Source organism: Hypoxylon trugodes (assembly GCF_022578975.1).
Source record: "Hypoxylon trugodes strain CBS 135444 unplaced genomic scaffold F4822scaffold_2, whole genome shotgun sequence".
NCBI classification, from domain to species: domain Eukaryota; kingdom Fungi; phylum Ascomycota; class Sordariomycetes; order Xylariales; family Hypoxylaceae; genus Hypoxylon; species Hypoxylon trugodes.
In genome coordinates, this window is record NW_026250017.1 from 1,585,000 (window position 1) to 1,609,256 (window position 24,257).

At 47.0% G+C, this 24,257-nt stretch overlaps 5 protein-coding genes across 5 annotated transcripts; 1 reads left to right on the forward strand and 4 right to left on the reverse strand.

The window, feature by feature from the left end:
• Positions 1–8,259: 8,259 nt before the first annotated feature.
• On the reverse strand, positions 8,260–9,620 carry F4822DRAFT_436171 (uncharacterized protein; the record flags this gene model as incomplete). Its single annotated transcript, XM_051462283.1, has 8 exons — positions 8,260–8,360; positions 8,413–8,483; positions 8,636–8,709; positions 8,759–8,790; positions 8,852–8,884; positions 8,943–9,376; positions 9,437–9,511; positions 9,571–9,620. The coding sequence occupies 8 exons, from the start codon at positions 9,618–9,620 to the stop codon at positions 8,260–8,262; spliced, it is 870 nt and encodes a 289-aa protein (XP_051317984.1).
• A 225-nt stretch (positions 9,621–9,845) lies between these two features.
• F4822DRAFT_119836 (uncharacterized protein) lies at positions 9,846–13,192 on the reverse strand. The gene is made up of 2 exons (XM_051452579.1): positions 10,752–13,192; positions 9,846–10,699 (listed from the first exon to the last, which is right to left on the reverse strand). The coding sequence occupies exons 1-2, from the start codon at positions 13,043–13,045 to the stop codon at positions 10,369–10,371; spliced, it is 2,625 nt and encodes an 874-aa protein (XP_051317985.1). The 5' UTR covers positions 13,046–13,192; the 3' UTR covers positions 9,846–10,368.
• A 914-nt stretch (positions 13,193–14,106) lies between these two features.
• Positions 14,107–16,270, reverse strand: F4822DRAFT_390052 (uncharacterized protein). Its single transcript, XM_051457028.1, has 2 exons — positions 15,959–16,270; positions 14,107–15,847 (listed from the first exon to the last, which is right to left on the reverse strand). Exons 1-2 carry the CDS (start codon positions 16,072–16,074, stop codon positions 14,851–14,853), a joined length of 1,113 nt encoding a protein of 370 aa, XP_051317986.1. The 5' UTR covers positions 16,075–16,270; the 3' UTR covers positions 14,107–14,850.
• Positions 16,271–16,531: 261 nt separating this feature from the next.
• Positions 16,532–17,647, forward strand: F4822DRAFT_119862 (uncharacterized protein). Its single transcript, XM_051452581.1, has 2 exons — positions 16,532–16,589; positions 16,661–17,647. The coding sequence occupies exon 2, from the start codon at positions 16,687–16,689 to the stop codon at positions 17,542–17,544; it is 858 nt and encodes a 285-aa protein (XP_051317987.1). The 5' UTR covers positions 16,532–16,589; positions 16,661–16,686; the 3' UTR covers positions 17,545–17,647.
• A 101-nt stretch (positions 17,648–17,748) lies between these two features.
• On the reverse strand, positions 17,749–21,138 carry F4822DRAFT_441274 (putative GMC oxidoreductase). Its single transcript, XM_051462842.1, has 13 exons — positions 20,749–21,138; positions 20,494–20,685; positions 20,402–20,434; positions 20,319–20,342; positions 20,115–20,260; positions 19,845–19,937; positions 19,659–19,785; positions 19,153–19,605; positions 18,994–19,089; positions 18,788–18,937; positions 18,618–18,678; positions 18,038–18,506; positions 17,749–17,982 (listed from the first exon to the last, which is right to left on the reverse strand). The coding sequence occupies exons 1-13, from the start codon at positions 20,768–20,770 to the stop codon at positions 17,953–17,955; spliced, it is 1,896 nt and encodes a 631-aa protein (XP_051317988.1). The 5' UTR covers positions 20,771–21,138; the 3' UTR covers positions 17,749–17,952.
• Positions 21,139–24,257: the final 3,119 nt, after the last annotated feature.

The window sequence follows — 24,257 nt, forward strand, 5'->3', positions numbered from 1 at the left end:
AAGAAATCTTTGCGAGAGCAGTGGGCGGTGGGTGGTGGGTGGGGGATAAGATACCTAGATACATACCTAGGTACTTTTCCTCTACCCCGCATCAAACATTATTGATTGAAGCCCAGGGTGTCTACGTATAAGTACCTAGGTACGCAGGTACCGGGTTCCCCGTATCACACATGCGAAACATTTAAACAAACAAACATTGAAAGAATACATGTAAGAAACAAATGCGCCATTACATGCCTAGGTACCTACAATATTCTAAAGCTATTCTCTTCATCACCCTTCTGCGTTGTTATTACCAGTAATCTTTTATATCTACCTAAGGAAGAAAATAGTGTGGCTTGCCACTGTCAATATCAGACTCGCGAGATCAAGCAAACCACTACAGATCTATCCGCCAGATGTTAGGATAACACAAAGGAAATAGAGAGGAGCGTGAATTGCGCAAATCTCAACCTCAAACCTCACCCCTTCTTGTCATAGTTCGTGTTATCCTTGTACTCTTCCCTACGGCTCTCGTTTGGAAATAGGTTGTGGACGTATCGACGCCAGCCGGCTGCGGCACCATTACGTGGCGCGCCTCGTAATGCGGGTCCCGTAGGTGCAGGGCCAGTTACGGGTGTATGCCAATGGTCGCTGTCAGACATGGGAGGGGGTAATTCGGCCATTGTGGACGAACCTATCCTTGTAGTTATACTAGACGTGGACTCGACAGCGACACTGGTATCGTTAAGGGTCTGACTAGATAGCAACGTCGCTGTAGACGTTTGAAAGGTGGTCGGATAGCCTCCCCCGCCACCTATCAATGTCGTGTCCACTGCTATCCTAATTAGTGTCTGTCGTGTCGTCCTAGAGTGTTTTACTACCTACTTGAAGAGCTTCCAATGTCAGAGGCCATCGTGGAGCCAAAGCTTTCATTGCATGATGTAGTCGTGTATGGCAACGAGGTGGGGCTTCCAGAAGTAGGCCCAATATTCGATATACTTGGTGGGAAAGTCAACGTTGCTGTGGAACCTGACTGGGTGGTGGTGCTCTCGCTACAAGTTGTATCGACGGTAGCAACCGAAGTCTCGCTTTCCGTACAAGTTGTATCAGGTTCCTGAGTTGTAGGGATCTCGTCCGTACAAGTATCCGAATAGAGACTCGTGGTCGACAGGCCTAGAGATGACGACGAGGTTATCTGGGGGGAAGTTCCCTGCCCACCAGGGGTACCTAATACTTCCGTCGTAGATACACCCGACGATAATGGGGTAAGCCTTGTAGTTGCAGGCACTGGATAAGATGAGGTAGCCGAACTTGTGGTGGGCGAACCGATAGAGAAGGTTGCTGACACACTGGTTAATCGGGAAGAAAACCCACTTGGGCTGAAGGTTGTAGATCGGAGAGAATTAGAGTTGACCCCCCCAAGTGATTGGCTGGCAGATACCGACGGAGTTAATGAAGGTGAAGTAGACTCGGACTTAGTCGGAAGGACAGATAGGGTGCTGTTTGAGAATGGATATGGTACGGACGTTAGTGTAGATTGGGATATTGACCCAAGACCTGTGTTTGTCGTCTGAGTTGCCGACTGTCCAGCAGGCCCACCAACAGAAGAGCTAGAAGTTGCCGTCCCATTAGAGATAGGGTACGAAACAGAGCTCGGGATCTTGGTGGACGATATGGCCTCACTAGTAATGGCCGAAGCGCTTCCAAAGACGCTCTCGCTCCCGGTTGTGGGCTGGCTAGAGGAGACTACCGTATATGAAATCGAAGTCAAACTTTGCGAAATTACAGGCGGCGGATTGAATACACCACTACTGGAAACCGGACCTGACGTCGTTTGGGGTTTGGTCCCTGAAATGGCAATACTGCCTGATGTTACAGTAGGCTTGGGGATTGATGTAATATTTGTCAAGGGGAAGGGTGGATTAGATGTCGATATACCAGATGGCTGTGTCGTACCTGTTCCCGGGTTATAGGAGCCCAGAGATATACTCCCAGTCCCCGCTGCACTAGGGACAAGTGCAGTGCTGGTCGTGACAAGTCCGCCCGTACCGGGACCGCTTGTTGGCTTGCCTGATGAAACGGTTGGCTCCGAGGTTCTAGTCAAATTTGACAGCGGGAATGGTGGTGTCGACATTGGTAATAGGGAAACCGATGAATTGATCGAACCGGCGCTTGGTTTAGGTGTAGGTGGCGTAATACCCGGTGGCTGGGTAACATTAGCTCCGCTATGGGAGCTCAAAGAAGAGCCACCCGGTAAGCTTGCAGATCCTGTCGAACCGATACCTGATTGCCCCATGGGAATGCCGGTAGAGGTTGTTAAGTTTGGCATGGGAAATGGAGCAGATGAACTAGAAATTTGGACAGTACCGCTACTAAAAAGCCCTGAGCTAGGTGCACTTGTTAAACTAATTATGCCGGTGGTAGGAATCCCGGGTGGCATAGTCGAATTCGCTAGGGCTCCCGTTGAGAACAACGTCGAATTCAATGAGACCGGCCCCGGGCCGGTCGGCAATCGACTCCCCGTAGACACGATTATAGTAGTAGGCACTGTGGCGTTAGATAACGGGAATGGGGCCGATAAGCTGTTACTACTAGAACTAAACTTTCCCGTTGTAAAAACCAGAGAGCTGGTTGGGTTGGGAAACGCGGTTGTGGAATTTGGCAGAGGGTAAGGAGGTGAAATTGTTGTGGCCCCTGGGCTACTACTTGGCCCTAAGGATTGCCCTGTTGGGTTACCCAGCGAAGACCTTGTTGAGTTGGAAGCAACGGTCGCCGGTGTGCTAGATGGAAGTACAGACGAAAAACCTGTGCCTGGGTTTGGGGTGCCTGTTGGGCCAATGCCCGGCTCGCTCGAGTTACCCATGGGGAAAGGGGCCGTTTTGGAACGACTGGCGGAAGAATACCCTGGAGAGAATGTCTGTGTTAACTCACTTCCGCTTGGAGTCACCGACGTCAACGTCGATATCTTATTGCTTAATGAAGTACCAGTTGCCGACCCCGTCTGTCTGGTGGTTGATACGGTCAAATTAGGCCCTGATGGTATGCCTGTTCCAGTTGAAAGAACCGTTTGGCTGCTTAAACCTGTCGAATTTGATAGGGGAAAGGGGGGTTCGAGAACCGAACTAGAGCCTATCGTTGAAGATGGCGTTGTGCTAATGTATCTTGTACTAATACTAGTAGATCCCTTGACAGATGCTGTTGAGTTAGCAACAGGATATGGAGGCATAATTGATGATAGAGAAGAAACTGTTGAGCTGACTACTAAGGGGCCAGTAGACATGATTATGGAAGGTGAATTGGATTGTAAAGAGTTTGAGGGTAAAATGCTCGTAGGACCACCTGTAGTCACTGACGAGTTTGATAATGGATACGGAGTAGACAACGATAGGGCAGACGACAAACTACCGGACATCGAGCTACTGGAGAATATTATAGTACTGGAGCCTACTATTTGGGTGCCTGAGACTGAATGATTACTCGTCCCATTTGACGGCATTGGTGCCGGTGTTGATACTCCCTGGCCGCCCGGGGTACTCCCTTCAGAAGATTGACTCGTCGGGAGAGCGGTTGGTCCCCCCGTAGGTCCTAATGATGCCGTTGAGTTTGATAGAGGATAAGGGGGCGGCGAAACAGCATTTGAAATAGTCTCTGTTCCGATAATTGATGTAAATACACCACTAGTGGTAATACCAGCTCCAGTGGCACTGCTTATTTCAGAAGAAGAGACGATAGTAGCCTGACTAGCGCTGGTCGTATTACTAAGAGGGTAGGATGCGGAAGTAACACTAGAGCTAATCACAAAGCTCGATAGCTGCGTCCGAGTCTCCTGCGATGTAGAAGGATGTACCGTAATGGTACCCCCCGGCCCCGTGAGCGTCGTAGTCTGTCCAAGCGTTTCTGTAATGATATTGCTGCTACTATTCGAAAGTGGGTATGGCGCCGCCGAGGATACCTCGCTTTCTGTGAGGGTACCGGATGCAACCACGCTACTAAGCTCCATACTGGAAAATGATATTGTAGATTTCGAAAATGTTGGGCCGCTCATAGGGAAAGACGATATAACGATGTTCGAAGTAGTGACGGGTATTCTCGTGCTGCTAACTGTAGACCCTATGCCGCCCGTCGTATTCAAAGTGGGATAAGGGGAGGTATTAGATGCTCTAGAGCTTAAGGCAGTAAATGATATTGCGTTTGAACTAGAGCTTCCAGTGCCGCTAGGTATACCCTGGCCTGACGGGCCAATGGGTAACGTAGAGGTACCATTGAATGGTGAGCTGGTTGTCTCATGCATAGTGCTACTCTTTTGGGAAACACTACTCTTTATCGTGGAAGTCCCCGAAGGAATCCCTATTCCAGTACTTGGCGCACTTTCAAACGGTAAACTAGTAGTGAGCCCAGTTGGACTAGTCCCTGAAGTATTATTTGATACGGGGACATGTGAGAATGTAGCCGACTCTGAAGTTAAAGTAGAGACCCCTTGGGAATTGCCGGAGGATATGGGCGAGCCCGGAGACGTTATGGATGACTGCGAGTGGGTTCCGGATAACGTAGGTCCTGAAGGGTTGGCATTTGACGTCGAATTTCCGACCGGGGAGGGAGTAGAGCTCACGGTATGCAAGAAAGAGGCGCTGGATGAAATAGTCGACGACGTTTTTAGGGTCCCCGACGTCATTGACGAGATATTTGTTGATCCGAGACCCACAGTGCTCTGGGAAGATTCTTGACTAGAGATTATGGAAACCAAGGAATTTGCCGACTCCGTACTAGCGGAAATGCTAGTTGGAAGTGATGTTAAGCTACTTGGAGCACTTCCAGTTACGGGTGCCGCACTAGAGGTCCCGAGCGTGGTGTTGCTCTGAGTGATGGTTACGGTGACGGAAACTCCCGAAGAAAGGGTAGTTATTGTGACGGGCTCTTCTGTGCTTGTCCCGGCAGACGTCGTTTGAGTCTCGGTGCTCGCCCCATTCGTGAAAGCTGAGGAAGTAGCCTGACTTGCGCCGGACGACATAGTTTGACCCCCAGGGCCGCCTGAAATCTCGGAGAGGCTACTCTATATTTATGTTAATCTTGAACCTACTAGCTAAATTGACGGCCCGAGCTGTTCTTGCATAGACATGGTGAAACGTGTCCTTACTATGAATAATGAAAAAGGCGTGGAGAACTTACCAAACTCGAAGCGGACGCTATAGAAGGAAGTAGAACAGAACTACTAGTTGATACAGACCTTGATTGGGTTCCCCCGCTTAAGAGACCAGAACTAGTAGTAACGGTGTTTCCTTCGGTGTTACTTTCAGAAAGGATTAAGCTGCTTGTCACTCCCGCCGTTTCGCTGTATAAGGAAGTGTTGAGGATGGATGTGGTGGATGCGAACTCTGAGGTCGAAGAGATACTCGTCATAGGTAGTGAGCCTGTAGAAGAGGTGAGAGCCCCGCCCCCTGAGCTTAACACTGACGAAACTACGATTACGTGAGCGAGAATACTAACGGATTTGAAAAAGGGGGGGTTGGGGTACTTGGTGAGGTGAGCAAACCGCTAGGTGAACTCAAGGTTACACTGGCGCTAGGAGTATTAATCGATGCTGTGTTGAATGTTGACGAAGACGAAGACGAAGCTTTCGAACTTGAAGGCGGAGGAGGTGGAGGGCCGTATCCTCCATAGGTTGGAGTGGGATAGTTGTAAGCACCACGATCAGGTTCAGGACCACCGAATGCTTCATAGTCAATCTCCTTCGATGTTTCATGGTAGGAAGAGTCGCGCGGGCTCATTCTCTGAGACACAGCGCAGATGCTCATAAAATATATAAGTAAAAAGACCACCGATGGTAAGCCGCCAGTGAAGTGTTGGGCCCTCATGGTTAAGGATAGGACGGTGGTTTAACGGAACGATGGCACTCCCTCAATACGAATACTGACAATATATCTAAAGGATAGGTAGAGTATAGTGGCGCTTATGGGAGTATAAAAAGGGGGGGATAATGTAGCCCACCCCTAAAAGGGTAGGCTGAAGAAGAAATAATGTAGGGCGGTAATATAAGGGTGAGGAATATACCTAGATATTGATAAAGGAAAGAAATATTTTCTCCATGAAAAGAAAAGAAAGGGGGCGGGAACGAAAAGGAGCGGTAGTTTATTCCTGTAGAGTCGAACAAGGTTTGGAAATGGAAATGTTGAGAGAAATATGTCAATTATAGAAGGAAAGAGTCGGCTTTGGAGGAAGGGACATGGCGGAAGAACCACGAGGGACTGACTAAAAAGGGGGGAGGGGATTTCCCCAGAAAGGGGAAACCACGCCGATGTGTCGGCACCTAAACGTGGATATCCGGTATTTCTTCAAGGGAAGGCGCGCCATCGTCAGGAGAGATTAGAGATTAGATCGAGACAGCTTCTGATTTTGGCCGAGAGAAAGGGTAACATCTCCACTTTTTGGTATCAAATGGCATCAAGTGGTATCAAGTAGACAAAATACCCGGGCATATTACGCGTTCGGCTGTCCTTGTGCGAAAGTCATGTCTAGGTGCAAGCTTCCAACGCGTACGGTACCCCTTTATCTCTACTTAGAGCTTCTGCCATCCCGCGGGGATCAGCGGAACGTGGGTTGGTTACTCGTCTCTCGTAATCATTCGTCACGCGAGGCGAGGCAGGACGAAGCAGGATCAAGCAGAATGCGGCGGTAGCTGGATTCCCCTTTTCTAAGTCCCGATGTCATCGCCCGCGAACCTCCCAAGGTACCATCTCCTATCTGTCAGTTCAAGGATGTAGCGGTTACATGTGCCTGCAAGCATACGGATTCGACCTGGTGGTATTATTGAGCTACGGCTCTTACATATGGGATACATAACACAGCAACGTTGCTGAAAGCCAAGATTGGAAGGTTGGCGATTTCTTATCTGTTGCTTGGGAGAGAGCTCCAAGGTTGTCGGGCTACTCAGGCAAATTGATATTGGTACGCCCGTAAGTGACTCCTGTATCTATTGAAATGTTGCATCATAAAGGCATCACACCAGCTTCAAATCGTAGACCCGTGTCGTTAATACGAGAGCCATTCTTATATATGCGCTCCCTCCTCAATTTAGGATATCATGATCTAGAAAAAAAAAAAGGGAGAGGGGGAGAGACTACGAGCAAGTCTGGAATTAAGTGGTAAGCACTGTGTTGCTTGTGTAGCATGTTGACCTTTTAATGCCGGTGACATCGTGTAAAATTACCAATAGAACTTATACTAGGCCAGCAGGTAATTGCTATGGTGCACATTAAAAACCCAAACTTTCACAGGGTAGACAATACAAGATTGATGGACACTATTCGCCGAAAATTTGGCCACAAAGGCTGCATAGGCATTGAGTTGAGCTACTCTAAGCGTTGCACGATATCTGGGATCGTATGAGGCTGTATGCGTTGAGCTGTAGCGAGCCTTGCGAAGGCGTAGGTCCTAGATGCGACTGGCCGTAGTACAAATTGCCCATTCGAGACCTCCTTGGCGAAATTTGACATTGATTAAAAGTTGGTATAAAATCCTGATATCTTCATTGACACGACTCTCGGTGACTTTCCGCTCTCTTCTTTGGAAGGCATCTAGCGAGCGGCCCGGCCGTGCATATCCATGGTACGTATTGTCGTTATTGGCGCGTATTACGTCGAAAGAAGCCTTGCTGCATCAATCCCGTTGGCTTTCCTTGCTGTGTTCGGAGCAAACGAGCAACTAGGGGAGTTCCAACTCCTGTACATCCGGGTCTCTCCTAGGCTAGCTTCAAGCTATTCTAGAAAATAAAGCACGTTTCTAGTGGTATTGACGTGTTTCGCTTTAATTAATCGAGATTGTGTAGTTCGCCCCACACAAAGTTGCAAGACATATAACACGTGTAAAGGGGACTCTCGCTGAAAGATGTGACGGGAAAATCTAGTAAGATCCTTAGACTTTATTATAACAAATGAGTTAGCGGTAGCCAGAGTTTGGAATCTTTAGATAGCTTAGATAGCCAATCGATATAAGTAGATTTAGGCGTCAATTGGGCCCTAATGACAATTTGTATATGAGATCAGTTCCACAGAGATCATACATAGCTGATTTGCTGCGGCCACAGTGAGCGTTTATTCAAGCCGTATTTACCAAAAGCATCATAAGCTTTCTGAACCTTGTGTGCCCGTGGCAAGCAACACAAGTTGCTCCAAGATTTGGTCTCGGTCTTAGGTATGATGCAGGCCGGCTATGTATTGCTGTGCAGGATCTTCGTTTCACCTAATCTCGGAGGCAGCGGCTTCTCGCATTTACTGTGCGACACTACTCGGCTTTCTTCACAGACTCCCGTAAGTTAGGGGCCGTTCCCTGGGTCATATTTGTGTTTCTCTCCTCAATATCGGCAGCCCAGAGAGCAGCCCCCACTAACACGTTTCGTCAATCACAAGGTGCTTGTCAAGATGAGTTTGGACGTACCAGTATTAGTGAATGCAAAAAACATAGAGAGTATAGGAACCATCTCGAGAAGGGTTGCTATCGTTCCAAAGCTATAGGGCTAGATTAGCATGAGCCCATATCATGAATCTCTAAGAGGCATTAAGTCATTGGTTCATTGTAGAATAGGAAGTAAAAAGATACGGCATCGCCATTCGGATATCGTGATGGAGCTCATTCCTCGGGACAGCAAAACTAAACTTACGTTGTGTACGGAGCTGTATGGCGTGCAAGCCAATCTCGCTGCTCGGACGAGGACCACCCTTTAAGTTGAAAATACTGCCACACAGTTAGGCTTGGTTGAGAAAAGAAGTTGGGAACAACGAACCCGGCCATGAACAGAGCTACCTCTCGCCCGACCTTACAGTGCGATAATATGTTAGTAATCAATATATGTAGCATTGGAAACTATTGTTACTACCTTGAAGAAGTATAAATATTATCGTGCCGACGACTATTAAGGCACGGAATTCGTTAGCGAAGGAGTACGGCTATGGCGTAAGCTAGCATACCTGGGATGAAGTTGAGGGGAAGATATATGACATATCTGATTAAAGCTTTGGGGGTAAATTTCGAAAAGGGGCTTTTTATGATCTTGCCTAATCTCGAGATAGGATCACTGCCAGATTTCAATTGTCTCCCTTTGCTAACAATATCATTCGCATTCCTCGCGACTAGTGTACCATCAAACGTATCAAGTAAAACATCTTGTAGGAGGAAATTGCGGGAGACGATGTTGATTATTGTGGAGCTTTCGTTTAGTATAAGAAGTATCGTCGTGAAGACGGCTAAAGGCCCGTTGACGAAGATAAGAATTGCAAGTTGTGGTAGGTACGCGAAAAAGAACATAGAAGCTAATACAGTTGCTGTGAGCCCCAAAGTCGGTAGGATTCGAGAATAGAACGGCTTCCATAATGACTTATGTGTTATGAAGTAGACAATGCCCCTGGTATCCCTAATTACTAACCGGCTCGAAATGGTGATATATTATATGGATTTGACATACTTGAAGGGATATAAATAGGCACCGCTTCTAGCTGCATCGGATAATAGAACCTTTGCTCTTTCGTAATCCTCTTTTCTGAAAAGGGTTAGTTGAAGCGGTATAAAGAAAAAGACATAATTATGGCTTTCGCGTACGCAACCTCTTGGGCTCTGACTTGAACATTGCTGGCGAAACCGCTTGACATTATGAAGGGCCTTCGCAAGTTCCGATGCCACCGACTATACTGCTGTTGGTGCCGAGTTACCTTAGAAGTACGATTATCGAAGCAATTTTAATCTGTTGTCGCGAATCTTAATGGTTGAGAGGATCTTGGAAATTTTCTGCATTGTGAATGACATGGGCGGGTAGATCAAGAATGAAAGGATGCTGTCGTCATAAGGAATATAGTAGTACCTAGGTACCTAGGTACGCCTTAGCAATCATCCATGGATGACTGACCCCCATATAAATCATTGCGGGTCTTGAATACCCACTTTCCATTTTTGGAAAAGCTTTGACCACATACGGCGACGTTGAAGAGTCTAACGCCTATGTACCTAGGTATGTACTTATGTCAATACCAAATCACGATAGCAAGCCGAATTTATACTCGCAACCATTCACGTATACACAGGGTATAATACTCCTCATCCTAGCTAGCTGCCTAGGTATAACGCGTTCTCTACAGCCTATTACTCCCTATAATCCAAAGGCCAACCAGTAAATGCTTACACGCCTTTCACTAAAAGAGACGCCCTTTGAAAAAGGCGTGTACATGTAACAACCCAATAGAGGAGCGAAATAGTTCATGCTCCTAATCCCATTCCGAGCCCCTTGCCATGTCCCTGACGCGTTCTCCGACCGTAACCAGTATGTAATGAAGTCATGTCGCTATAATATGACCCAACGCCAATCCTGTCAAGTAAAAGTATATCATATAGGGAGGGTACTTATCACCTATCCCGATTATTGATGTCTTCCGATGTTTGCCTAGACCGAGACAGGAATCCGACACGCAGGCTGTCCCTAAACGTACCGAACCAACCCTCTTGATGCGAGCGGTGGGAGCCTGTTGAAGTTCCCTGCTCTATATCGGTATCGTCTACTTGTCTCAGGGGGGCATTGGAAGACGAGGAGCTCGTTGCTTGCATTGACAGGTCCTCGTCACTATCATCTTGGTATGGCTCGTATCGTGGGCTAGATGGCATCCCTCGAGCTAAGGATCGGACAACGTCACCTTTGCAGATAGGACAGGTTCGTCGTCGTGTTATCAACCACGGCGTTCTGCTACCTGTCAGCCCTATGTACTTCTGTGAGTAGCAAAATGTCAACTTACATGCAATCCACGTGGAATTCATGGCCACAGGGTAGACTCATAACTTGGCTAACGCCGTCGACATATTCTTCTAGACAAACGACACACTCGACTTGCCGGCTCATATACTTTTTCCACTCGCTTGAAGTCTGCGTATTACGCTTCTCGTGCTCCGCGCGTGACGTAGATCTAGGAAGCGGTAACGAAGACTCAACCTGTAGCAGCTCGCTGGCTGACGGTACACTAGTAGTAGTCCGCGATCGGGGCCTGGGCCTTGAAGGGCCGTGTTGACTCTGGAGTAATGGTGTCGTGGGGGACGAACTAGCGGGAGATGGTACCCGGGACGTTCGACTTGGTGTGGATGCCACGGTGTGGTACGTGCGAACCGGGAGCTGCTCGACAACGGATTTCGGAGCTCTCCATCGTCTTCGCCGAATGCGCGCCCGCAAGATAAGGAGAGCATACACTACCGTGAGTGTTATAAGAGGACTGATAACTAGAACTAAGAGCGTATCAAAGAAAGGGCTAGCACCACTAGAGGGGGTAATAACAACCCAAAGGCCTTCTCGCTCATTGGGAAGATCTCCAGATTTAGTGGATTTTTCGACACTTGCCTTGTCCACAGATTTAGGCTTGGCTTCGACTTTGGTAAGATCCTCTCCATCACCGTCTCCTAGTATTTTAGAAATGAGACCCCCATTCCTCGAAGGCGACGTTTTTCCTTCGGCGGATCCGAAAGCGTCGAACCCCTTCGCGGGCATATGATCTGCCGCATATTCCCCGCTGTTAGGGGTGACTCTGCCTCCCATCGGTGGTGGTACGTTAAATTTTTGTTTCTTATTTTCTGACACTCTAGAGCCAGAGGCTTGATTAATCCTTGAATTCGATTTGACCCACTTGCTATTGGCCTCTACCGAAGACTTCTCTGGCTTCTCGTTTTCACCCGTAGAACCAACTAAGTCTGGATCCCGCCAGTCTTCTACCCCTATCTGAAAGTGATCATCGGGGGCTTGTCTGTCCTTTGTCCTTGAAGAGCTGTCCGACCTTGCTTTGGAAGCACGGTCCAGACTAGTTTTTATGATTTTATCCTTTTCGTCCGAAAAATCCTCGACTATGACCCAGTCGAGTTGGCCACTACTAGGCGGGCGGCTTCCGGCCGAAATGGAACTGGGGCTGGTACCCCAATTCAATACTCTAGAAAGCCAGCCTACTGCTGGTCCTGCTGACTCATTTTTCGATGATGGAAGCTTCTTGGCCGGCGGGGTTTTCACGCCTCTCGGTTTTGAAACCGTTCCTAGAGGCTGAGCCAGCGCAGCCGCTCCCCTTGGCTTCCTGTTCTTCCGAGCCCTGTCGGACTGTTGTACTTTCAAAGAAGGTTTGCCGTTCTCATCGATTATATCTTCGATGAAGCTTCCAGGTTGCATCATGAGCGAGAGTAGATACGCGGTCGTGCGAGATGTGAAGATAGAAGGGATAGTGACATTGGAAGTATCCCCATGGGCATACATCTGTATTAATGGGCCTCCTCTTTGGTTGTCACCGACGATAAGAGCAATGGCCCCCCGCCGCTGGGCCCATTTTACTTTTTCGAGAAAACCACAGCCACCACGGCTTAGCAAGACTATCTTGCCGGCGATCTCGGCCCCCTCCTGTATTGACTGAATATCGGCATGGCTGGAACTCGAAAACCCTAGTGCGTCACTCTGCGGATTAACCAATTTATCAGGATTTTGGTGGAGGTAATCGTCGGTCCCATCGTCAATCGGCTTAAGTTTGGGTTTGGATCCGGATCTAGGCTCTGACTCGGAAACGGCGATTCGATCGACCAGAGGGCTCTTAGTATCAGACCGTTTCTGTTTTTTTGTCTTACCGACATCAGCGACAGTTTTGAATTTATTTTGTATTTCCTTTGTCGATGGCTTGAGGACAGCACTCGAAGTGCCATCGTCCCAACCAGGTACATCACTACAGCCCAACTCGCCCTCGCCCTCTCCATTTTGCAGAGACTCCTCAGTAAAACCACTCCCAATCCATAACTGTCCATCCATGCCCTTCCCCGGCAAAGGGGGCCCAAAAGCCGCAGGCCTGGCCGCGAATGAGGTACTGTTGTCGTCGGCTATGGTGATAATAGCGTTCGGTGGGAAGAGGGTAAAAGGCGTCGAGAAGGAGAACAGAGATTTGAAGCCGGATTTCTGTGTTGTTTGGGGCGAAGATATGACAGGTGCGGGACGGCCGACCGTTGTAATCGCACGACATAGGAGGAAGAGACAGGCGGCGAAGAAAAGAACAAGGATGAGGATTCTCGGAGGTCGCATGTTTGCGATGTTACGCGAAAGAGCGTAGGACCGTTGTTGCTTATCAACGTAGCTGGCAATTCAGCTGCTCGACTGTAAAGGTAACCATTCGTGGTAGTAGTATATGTACTATTAGAGTAGCACGGACAGAGAATATTAAATACGTAAGGATTTATTTAAAAGGGCTCGAGCCCGAATGGAAGAGAGTAGTGGGGTCAGGAGATAGCAACAAGATCACCGAACGAAAGAGAGAGAGAAAAAAAAAAAAACTTGGTACGAAGGGGGAGGGTACCGTTGCAAGAGAAGGGGGAAAGAATTACAAATCTATAAATCCAACAATACTAAGACTTCCTCTGGTCGGCCGAGTTTGGACGAGGCTGGGCTGGACTGGACGGCAACGATGATGGTGATGATAATAATAATAAATAGGGAAAGATGGGATGCGAAACTGCGGAGTTGACGGCATTGTTGTAAGTCCAGCCATACCTATGTACATCTAGTACCTAAGGTACACACCTACCCACTTGAGGTACCTGGATAGATAGAGTTTACATAATTACCTGATTGGGACTGATTAGTTCAAATGGTGAGGTCAGGATCCTTAGTGGTGGGCAGTTCCATAGTTCCACAGGCGCTCCGGATTTGAAGTGGGTACATAAATCCACCATCAGAGTTAAATCACAAGGGGTAGAAGTCTGAGCTAGAACGGTTACTAAGATTGGTTAGTAAGGGTGGGAAACCAGCGCGTGTTTGCGTCACAATGGCAGTTACGCAGCCCCTCGCGCGTTTAATGAATCTTAAAAGGGGGTAGTGTCGTATTTTTTCCTTAATAAGTACCTGATACATACCTACATATGTATGTACCTAAGAAGTATACTTTGGTTACAATGCAGATGGGAAGGTACAACAAGCCACCGTTATCGCACACTGTATCAAGTATTTAAACGCTGCACTCTACTACACCTTTACTCCTACCCCCAGCTTTCTAATACATGGATACAAGTACATAAGCTCCATTACATTATGATTTAATGGTGAATTGGGTACGTGCAAAACTTAGATGTTAGATATATTTGGATGTAGGCAAAGATTTTTCAATCATCCAAGGTCCTAGGTGCATGTATTCAAGGGCTATACCCTGCCTAACCATTGCAATATACATCTTACTTCTATCGTACATGATTGTATTTTCCTGAAACAAGTCGAAACCGAATTCCGCTCATCAGCAGGCAAACCCCAGGCATCCCCCCGCGGTGATTATAAGAGACCATCAAGATCGTCAAAATTACAAAACTACGATATACTATTCACCCCTAATACTATATACATGTATACGTAATTTGACCGCCTTTGCCGACCCAGGGCATTTCTTACCTGGCGGTTCCTTTTGATAAACCCAAGAAGGCGTTACCGCGTAGCAGTGGAAAGAAACATCGACTTTTACCATCCTTGGAATAATAGCGTAGTTATCTCATTACGCAGTGTTTGATCCCAGACTTTTTATTATTCACTTTAGTACTTTATATTTAAAATTAACAGCCGCGGCTACCATCAGTAGTATATATAGATAGACAGCTTCTATACGGAACATGTAGAATAACTTGTCGCGTTCGTTCATTAATATCCGATCCTCATCACCAAACTTAGACCATAAAGACATGTCGCCAACGCCGACGCTAATGCTATTTCCACACCATGTAATACAATAATGCGATATGATGCAAATGCTTTGCTATGCTAGAAAGAAAAAGGCTAGCCAATAGCCTGGTATCGCATGTCCATCATGATAATTTGAAAATAGTCCAATTCCTAACAGAACTCATTCACTAATCGTCCCCTGTCGCAAGAGTTACCGTGCCGTCCTTAGCAACTACTTTGCCGCGGTCCCACTCCCTTAAGCCGCCAGCTTTAGTCCATCGGACGTCTGCTTCGTCTTTCTCATCACCCGTCTCCCATTTTTTTATCTGTTCTTCGGTAAACCCCGCAGACCGTAGTCTATCCGCTCTCTGTAGTTTCCACTTTTGGCGGTCGCGAAATGCCTCTGCTGCGCGCTCCCAGTCGTCTCCTTCTTCAGGGTCAGGTGTAACATCATTCCTCGGGTCGTAGTCCGGAGCGAATCGACTATCTATACCAGACGTGGAGGCATTGGCACCACGTCCTCGCCGTTGAACGGTAGTCTTCCTAGCTGGCAGAGGGCCAATGATTTCTTCTAGCGGGTCCGAATCAGATGATTCTTCGGATTCGGATTGGGAAGGTCGACTTTCCGAGTGTTTCACGACGCCTAGCTGCCGGTCTCTATCACTTCGAGGCGAATGCCTTCTTCGCTTTCGACCACGAGGATCGGTCGAAAGTGATCCACCCCCCGAGCTGTCTTCACAACGGTAGGTATAGCGCTGTGCTTTGACATCACTACGTCCTGTTGAACGATCCTTTCGACTGCTAGCCCGCTTATTGGTTGTATCACTTGCTGCGAAACTCTTGCGCTGCCGATGTTTATTCCTATCGCTGGAACTGGGCTCTGGCAGATCCGAAGCATAGCCAGTAGGGATGTCTGTCCTCTCAGTCCTACGCCTCTTAGACGAGCCGAGTATAGCGGCAATATCTCCAAGCATACGCTTTCGAGTGTCGCTAGGTCCAGGTTTGGATTTGCGCAATTTGCGACCTTCTTCTTTTCTCTTCTTCTCTTCCGCATCTTCAAGATCGCGCAGCTTCGCCTGCGACTCGGCATTTTCTTTAGCGAGGAGGGCGCGATTATGGCTGTTGGTATCGCGGATGATATTATTAAGAAATCGAGTGTTGGGTTTAGGTTGATTCGCGGGACGCCTGGGAAGAGTGCAGGTTAGCTTCACTTGGGAATCAATATAGGGTAGCAGAATCTCTGGTAACACAACAGTAAATTCGTGCATGAACTGAACCACCTGGGCGGGTACTTACTTGGAGGACTTGAATGCGTCAAGACCCATTGCCGAGTATCTAAGGGAGCAGTCCTGGGCTTCCTTGACCAAAAGGTTGGCGACTTGGTCATCTGTGAGAAATTCTTCGGGAGGCATCTTCAGGTTGGTGGTTGGTTGGGAATATACGGAGGGAGCGAGAATTGGAATCGTAAGAGGGTCCTAAGCCTACCTAGGGTACCTACCTAAGGTAGTCGAGTCAGCACAGGCAGCGGGGTGAAGGGAATTGGATGGGTGGGCTAAGTATATGTGGGTCTGTCCTCTATATTGTGGAGTTGCCGGAAAGGTTATAAATACAGAACTGGAAGTACCTCTAGAGCTACATAAAGAGAAAAAAAAAAAATACATACTATCCATCACTTTCACTGCCAGGTGCCACCAGCTGCTTACACTCATTATCTTATCTTATCTCTGACCCAGTACAGTAGATTATGTAATCATTTTTTTCTTATGTATTTCTTATGTATGTGAGTGACCCACATGCATACATTTCCTTTCTTGGATGGAAGTAAATACTTCAAACCCACCAGTCCATCAAACAACGCGATAACTCCTACTTTTCAAGTAATTGTGCGTTCACTCAGTTGAAAACAGGGGGGGGGATGATATAGAAGGCGCGTAGCTACACAATTGACCCGCGTCTCAGCAAGACTTTTTCATTCGAAATTCTCATTCGATCTATAAGTGAAACACGCGGCGACACCAGTCACAATGACGCCCTCTACGCCAGAGGATACCCTAGCTAAGCTGCAATCGCTCATTACTAGCCAGGAAATCACCATTCTAAAGCTCAGTGAACCCATCTCAGCCGCTATCACACAACTACAAGACCCCCACCAGCGGACATCAGACATATCCGCCTCTTCGCTTGACGCCACGACACCATCTTCCCTCGAGGCAGATTTAACACATTATCGAGAACTATTTTCTAAGCTGCGTTTCAGTTACGTGGAGCAGGTTACCAAAGAGAAATTTATTCGCGCTATCGTAGGCGACCCGCCTCTTATTGTCACTCCGCAGGAAAACGTGGATCTCGAGAAGGAAAACCTGCAAGCAAAAGCAACGCTTAAGGCCTTAAAAACCGAGGTCACAAGTGTGGTCACCGAACTTGGGGAGAAAGCGGTAGATCTTAGTAGAAAGTATGAGAGGGTTCAAATCGAGATAGTCAAATTGGAGGAACTCCCCAGCAAAATTAAAGAGCTCGAGAACGCAGTAGCAGAATTGAAGGAAACGCGGGTCTTAGGGTCAAATCCAAACCCGGAGTTGAACCTACCTCTAGCCAAGACCCTGGATTTGATCGAGTTGAAGAAGCGACGGAGGACTGAGTTAGACCGGCAACTAGAGCAATTGCAGAGTCAAGTGCCCAGGAAGAAGAAGGAATTAGACCGGCTGCACGCCGAACTGCAGCCCGTCGAGACAAAGAGGCAAAATAGTATGTCCGCTGCAAAAGAGGCTAGGAGACGCAAAGAAGCAGCTCTAGGCGGCATCGAAGACGATCTCGAGGAAAGAGGCCGATGGTTCAGAGCCTCAGAGACTGGCTTAAAACAGATATTGGAACTTCAAGGCTAAACAGGAATACCTATTTTGGCAAGGGCGCAAGGTGTTTCGAGGCGTATTGTTTGACTTTTTGCAGCTTCGAGAATTCGCGGGCTGAGTGCGGATTAGATTTCACGCCAAGAGGTAGGGAACGACATGAGGTTATTCACAACAGGACCTCAGTAGCCAAAAAAAACCCCCCATCAATTTGCAGTCGGTCATTCCCGGCACAAGGCGTCCTAGTAAATTCGTACTACTATCTCCTTATAAACCATACACCCTGTCGTTGTAGGTAGGCAGAATTCATACACGCGAAGCGGCAAGATAGCTATAAATGAAATATTTTCGGAAACTCTAGCGACCGGCCCCCCTACATGAAATCCTCCCCTTCCAGACTCGGACGGTACGCGAGGAACATTCCAACTGAGCATTTCCATCAAATTACAAATCAGCCTTGATAAGATCAACCGCCTACGTATTGTCAGACTCAATCCCCCTATGCGTCAGGTATATATATGTTACTTACTTTTTCGGCAACAGCATAGACACTCTGGCAAGTGTTCGCTCCAGGTAATGTAGGCATAATGCTAGCATCGACCACCCTCAGACGCTTCACGCCGTATACCTTCAGGTTTTCATCGACAACACCACCCAGCTCTCTCGGCATCATGGCGCAAGTCCCAGAGGGATGGAACTCCGAAGGCGTAAGGTTCTCCGACAAGAAGCCAGCCAAGTCTTCTGGTTCATTGACGTAGTCGGGTGGTTGTACTTGTCGGGGGAGGTATTCCTTTAATCGTGTCTCGAAGAAGAATCGTTTAGTAAATCGGAGCATCTCGATTAAAATATCGACATCCACGGGATTAGTTAGGGCTCTGTAGTCTACGATAGGCTCGGTGTTGAATGGGTCTGTCGTGTTTATGTTGACGGTACCACGGCTTAAAGGATGTAGGTCTACCAATGTGCCCGAGGATCCGGCCCCTGTTAAGACATGATTACTGCGATACGTTAAGTCAGCAATCAGGACTGCCCACGATAACCGCACACCTTCTACCACGTGAGTCGCGACAAGCGAGATACGTTTCGAACGAAACAAGTGGCCCACTTACTAGAACGCCGTGTTTGAAGAACGAATAGACGCCGCCATGTTCTTCATTTGCGCTCTATACCCTATACATATAATATCAGCCTTGCTTAGTTTCCTTTCGTTTCCTTTTTTTCTCGTCCTTATATCTAAGGATAGGGCCAAGTCTAGGAAACTTCAAGGTAGAGTACGTACCAGCAGCCACCGTAGGATCGGTATCGGGAGGTAATTGGGCTGCATGATCCTGGTTCTCCAATTTGTTTGCTATGCTTTCGAATCTCTCCGGCGAGATTACAGGCATTCCCAACCATGCTGCTGCATTGCCTATACCCATAGAGTATGGACCTATGATACAAATTATCAATTCAAACCCCGGAATCGTCATGATTTTCTACACTCACCTGTTTTGTTAGTCCTCCAGAGCTCCTGTGCCCAATCAGTGAAGTTCTTATTATTGAACATATCAAGTGGGCTTGGGTGTGTCGTAAAGTTGGCAACTAGAAAATTTCGTGTTCAGCCCCCTTCGTATCCAATGGCGTCTAGATCTAGGAGTTACTTACGGACAATGCTCATGAACATCATTGGATGGTCTTGGAAATTTTGGCCAACACCAGGGAGGTCAACAGTCGTGTTAATGCCGGCGGACTCGAGCAGTTTCTTGGGGCCAATTCCACTCAGTTGTAACAGCTGGGGAGAGTGGATCGCGCCAGCAGAAAGGATGACTTCACGGTTAGCTTTGACAGTGGTATAGGTCGTTGCGTTTCCAACTTTTTGTCGGAAAATCACACCTGTAGCCGCCCCGTCTTCTAGCAGAACCTTGGTAACATGAGACTTGGTGACGACATCATGGTTCGTCCTATTAATACCATCATAATGTCCAGTTCTAGCATAAGATCTCTGAACCTTCTGAGGATCCATGAAGGTTGGGAACCAGTAAAATCCCGCTTTGCCTGCACCACTGTCAGGGGGGAATTCGACACCAGGTATATCTCTGAAGGCCTCAATTTGCGTAGCTAAACCCCATGTTAGTAAACCCTGGATTTTGAAGGAAAGAGACAATGTTCACTTAGTCCAGGCCACTGAAAGAACGGCCATCCTGCATATACACCAGAACTATTGCCCCAATATGAAGAGTCATAAGTTATGTTTACCGACTTGGCTACGGCGGGGTCCGGAGGCACAAAAGTAAGGGCCTATCAACGAATTAGCCGTAGGTAGGGAATTCTCGGTGGAGGGGGATAATGAGACACACCTTCTTAAGATACGGCAGCAAGCCATCCCAAGACCAGGAGGAGTTATTGCCAAAGAAACTCCCCCATCGATCATAGTCCTCCGAGGTTCCCCGCTATGCGTATCAAAACAAATTAGAAAATTTAATGACTGATACTTTAAACAAATCATTAACCCGTAGCTAAGAGTCAAAGGAAATCGTTTGAAATCCTACCGGGGCGAGCTAACCAAACAATAGAGGAGTTAAGGAGTAGGGGTCAACGGTAAAGGAAGGATATGCTCTTATACATACAACAGTCATCATGGCGTTAATAGCAGAGCTACCGCCAACTAGGTTGCCAGCAACGACTGCTGTGCTTCGGTTCTGTAGGTTCACTTGAGGCACGGAATTGATTTGGTAGGACCAAGTCGGTCCCATAGCGGCACTACCTGAGTAAACTACAGGGAAGGTTTTAGTACATAACATGATAAATATCATAGAAAGGTGGGTAAGTACCTTGTTTGATTCTGGGAGAGTCGACTTCACATAGGCGTTAGCCGATATACTCTACTCTTAATTGTTCTCAAGGCATGCCTCACCGACATCTCCATTCTCCACGACTAGAACGGTATCTGAATTCAAGTTGTTAATGGATATATGCTTTATTAAGAGTTAGATTTCGCCAGCTCACATTTGCCATCTGCTGTTAGATGATCCGCTATAGTCAAGCCAGCTGTTCCGGCTCCTACGATCACATAGTCGTATGAAGGTCGCACCTGGGAGGAGCCATTTAGGAATCGTAACTGAAGTTCCGACCGGCGAACAGCTTGACCGAAAGGCTCAACCGCTGCGAGCAGCAAGGTCGCCAAAACACCAAACCTGGCTATGTTAGTAAACGCCATCAGGTATTTCCAAGGTTAACTAGATAGCGAGACCAGAGGCTTACCCGTAATAGCGGCTGTCGACATCTTATGTGTTATATATTTGAATATTCCATGGTGATCGAATTATCCCATCAAAATGGCTCATAGTTGGATTGTTACATGGCTGAAATGAGATTGTAATATACATCAATGTACCCATGGACAATATCGTTGAATACGAGCAGGCAGGTCGAAAGTAGATAGACTCCTTGAGCCCGAGACACGTGAAATTAGCCAGGGGTATTTTCAGCCCTAGGTCACGGTCCGCTCTACCATGGGTTGCTTCTTCGCTGGGTAGCCTATAGTATGCAACGTCTTCATATTGGATTTAGTCGAGCCCATTTTATCGGCAGATGTCACGAAACTGGCAGCTACCCCCTTGCCTTAAAACGTGGAACAGACATAGCACATATAAGGCTAAGGAATAGCTTACGGGGATATTAATTGAACGTTGAGTATTCGCGCTTAAATAGAAAAGGATGTGTCAATTTCCCGGGGTTGCTTCTGCTGACTCGAATTAGCCGCCGTATGTAGGGACACGCCATCCGCCAAATGAACAATGGAAAATGCCTTCTGGCCTTTCTAATAATATCCACTTGCAAAATTAATTCTCCAGCGACGAATGCCTCCATTGAACCATATAACGCATGATCCATTGCGGGTTTGCAACGAATACCGGTGATCCTTTCCCATTCATACCTGCTATAAACACGCTCATAGCCAGGATATATAGAGAGTCGCTCCCAAATTTACTTAGACGCTTAAGCGGTACTATATTACGGGACCTGGTGACAATGGTCAATAATAAATTCTGTGTCATTTTGCTTTGCCTAGGAGACAAGGGATATCGATCATCTAGTGAACTTCAAGAGCAACTTTCCCCGGCCCTTCCGTTAGCCCCTTCACTAATTTCCTCGTTGGAAGGTATTATATTCATTTTCAGCCGGATTTACTCCCAGGGTTGACTTCCCCTCTCCCGTTACCTCGAACTCGAACATGCCAACTGTCCTCATTGTGTATTCTACACTTGCGATTATGTTGTCATTGAAAATGGACGAAGGAAATTCATCTCAATGTGGTATGCGGCTTACCTAGGCAGTACATAAAGGAGTGGTAGTGACATTGTTGTGCGCGGTGTTCACAATGGGCTGCCGTGGGATTCGGAGTATAATATCCAGGAAACGTTCTTCACCTTTGGTGTCTTGGGATGAAATCCCCTTTATGATGATAAATCAATGCTCCAGAAGAGATACCATGCTAGGTTAGAATGCAGGCACTACATAAGGTAGTAATCCGTACTTCGTAGAAACCATGTGCGCATTATACGCCGCTATTTGCTTTCACTGCCGTCGGCTGGTAGGACGTGGGTTACATAACCCCCCTTTTCCGTTTCTCGCCGCATCTTCACCCCTTTATTCCTTATAAGCTTGATTATGTAATTAACTTGACTTGCCTTCGGTGTTCCATAAATATTTTATTGTTGCATCCAACCAACTTTGAGAATTAATATAATCATTAGTAGCTATAGGGTCTTGTATTATACTCTTTGGGGGACAACTGTTTTATTAATAGGCATGTTTATCGTTTGTTATAGTAAACATACACAGAAGTGTGTGGAGGCGTGTTTAGTGGTAGTGGTAGTGGTAAAAGAAATATATGCCAATTCCATCCAATTTTCAATGAGTGATTAGGATAGAGCGGTCTAATTTGACGGTTAGGGTGAATCTGTCGATGATGAATTGTAACATGGGTACGTACATCAACAACTGTTTCACAATTTAAACAAGAAATACATCCGCGAAGAGATGCCAATGGGGTAGGGACTTCACTATTTCCCCAGCTTAACGTATCTCAGTTTCCCAGCCTCGGTGCCATACTACATACATATATGTAGATCTTGAGAAAGTAGCTTCAATCTAAATTCAAAAGGGATGAAATATAAAGGTCAATGACATCAATTAACTCATCTTGTGCAGGAAACTACCGGTATCTAGATAGAGATAGAGGCAGCTACGACTTGTACGTGACGTAGATGCAACTTGGGTTTTTTAATACAGGTAAGCACATTACATGTATGTAGTACCTCGGTATGCAATGCCGTGACTTGAATACGTGATGTATCCTGTATGGACCTGGCTACACGTCTCTTTTCCTTTAGTTAGTACTTGGGTCTCTGCCTACATTATGTACTTGTATATTTAGGTACCTACCTAGGTAGGTAAGGCAGGTGCATGTATTAGCAGGATATGGATGGTGCTCTTTCCTACCTACATAGGTAGGCACGTGTAGATACCTAGGTATGTATCCTCTGTTCTTTCCTTTGGAGAATAAGTATGGGAACAGCGTACTTTCCTTACTTAAACTCATCTCTGAAACGGTGCTGTTTTGGAAGGAGCGTACATACATGTATGACCAATAATGTGCGTATGCATCTACCTCCATAGAACATATGTTGAGGCATTAAGTATCTTCTAAAACCTTGCTAAGGGTCACGAAGTTAGTAACGCTATTGGATGTAGCATTGAGATCGTTTCTTTCCGGCCCGCCATCTCGGGTCTGTCGCGTTGATGTCCACTTGCCGACTTCACAGATCAAAGTACCTGTTCGTTGCTACAAGTTTACAACTTGTGGCCTACCAAACTCGTTTTTTTTCTTCCCAAAAATTACTACCTAGTCTTCTGTCTTTATTTTTTTATTTTTTATTTTTATTTTTTTTTTAAAAGGCCTCGTCTCGATGACGAACGCTACAACACCATCCCAATAAGCCTTTATCTACCCGTGTCCAAGTACATTGATATCGGCTCGAGGCGCGCCTCAATAGGTACTCTTCAGCCTGGTTCAGGTTCTTCCGTCAGCTTTAATTTCCTCAGTATCCAGGCGGTAGGCCAGTAGGCGTCCCTCCTAACTAACTGCTACCCGCACTCGCCTCCCGACTCAAGATTTCCCAGGTAAATAATTTATTTGCTCCAGTCCGTCGTTCTCTCCTGACCCTATCCCAAGTTAACGAAACAGCGAAACCAATCCTTCTTTCCGGAATTCCTTGTTAATGTTATAAGCCTAACAACATTTTCATCCTCAGCGAGAGACCATAGACCCTTCCTCGTCTATTTATGACCGGAGGTGTTTGGTAGGTTTTCTCCCCGTATCTTGTTTCCGTTTCCCGCTTCCCATCCTCTTTTCTTCGAACGCATTGCCTGCCCAGGTATTTTATGTACTTAGGGTCTTTACCCAATCTTTCCTAACCCTTTCCGACGCCCCGTCCCCTAACCAAGTCGCATCACATCCTCGCCTCTGCAATTAGCCCCTCCCAATCCTTGTTTTCATTACACTCGCCGTACCCTCCGCATTCTTCAATAAGGAATCTTCTTTTGAGGTTTCCTCTCTCTGACGCGCGAATATTTGTCCGTCGCATTCAAACGTTGAATAGCTTGCCAGTTCGTTGACCATCCCGCTCGCAGTCGTAAGTCAATACACCCCCATGCTCTTTTTTATCACAAGCACTGTCCCCTTGCTTGCTTCCCCTAATTCCCCT

Coding starts and splice junctions, on each gene's coding strand:
- F4822DRAFT_390052 (XM_051457028.1), bottom strand. CDS start 16,074: ATGCCTCCCGAAGAATTTCTCACAGATGACCAAGTCGCCAACCTTTTG. Junction 15,848..15,958: donor GACGCATTCAAGTCCTCCAA/GTAAGTACCCGC, acceptor CACTCTTCCCAG/GCGTCCCGCGAATCAACCTA.
- F4822DRAFT_119836 (XM_051452579.1), bottom strand. CDS start 13,045: ATGCGACCTCCGAGAATCCTCATCCTTGTTCTTTTCTTCGCCGCCTGT. Junction 10,700..10,751: donor GAATTCCACGTGGATTGCAT/GTAAGTTGACAT, acceptor GACAGGTAGCAG/AACGCCGTGGTTGATAACAC.
- F4822DRAFT_119862 (XM_051452581.1), top strand. CDS start 16,687: ATGACGCCCTCTACGCCAGAGGATACCCTAGCTAAGCTGCAATCGCTC.
- F4822DRAFT_441274 (XM_051462842.1), bottom strand. CDS start 20,770: ATGTCGACAGCCGCTATTACGG. Junction 20,261..20,318: donor CTCTCCCAGAATCAAACAAG/GTACTTACCCAC, acceptor CCTTCCCTGTAG/TTTACTCAGGTAGTGCCGCT. Junction 18,938..18,993: donor CTGGAGGACTAACAAAACAG/GTGAGTGTAGAA, acceptor TTTGTATCATAG/GTCCATACTCTATGGGTATA.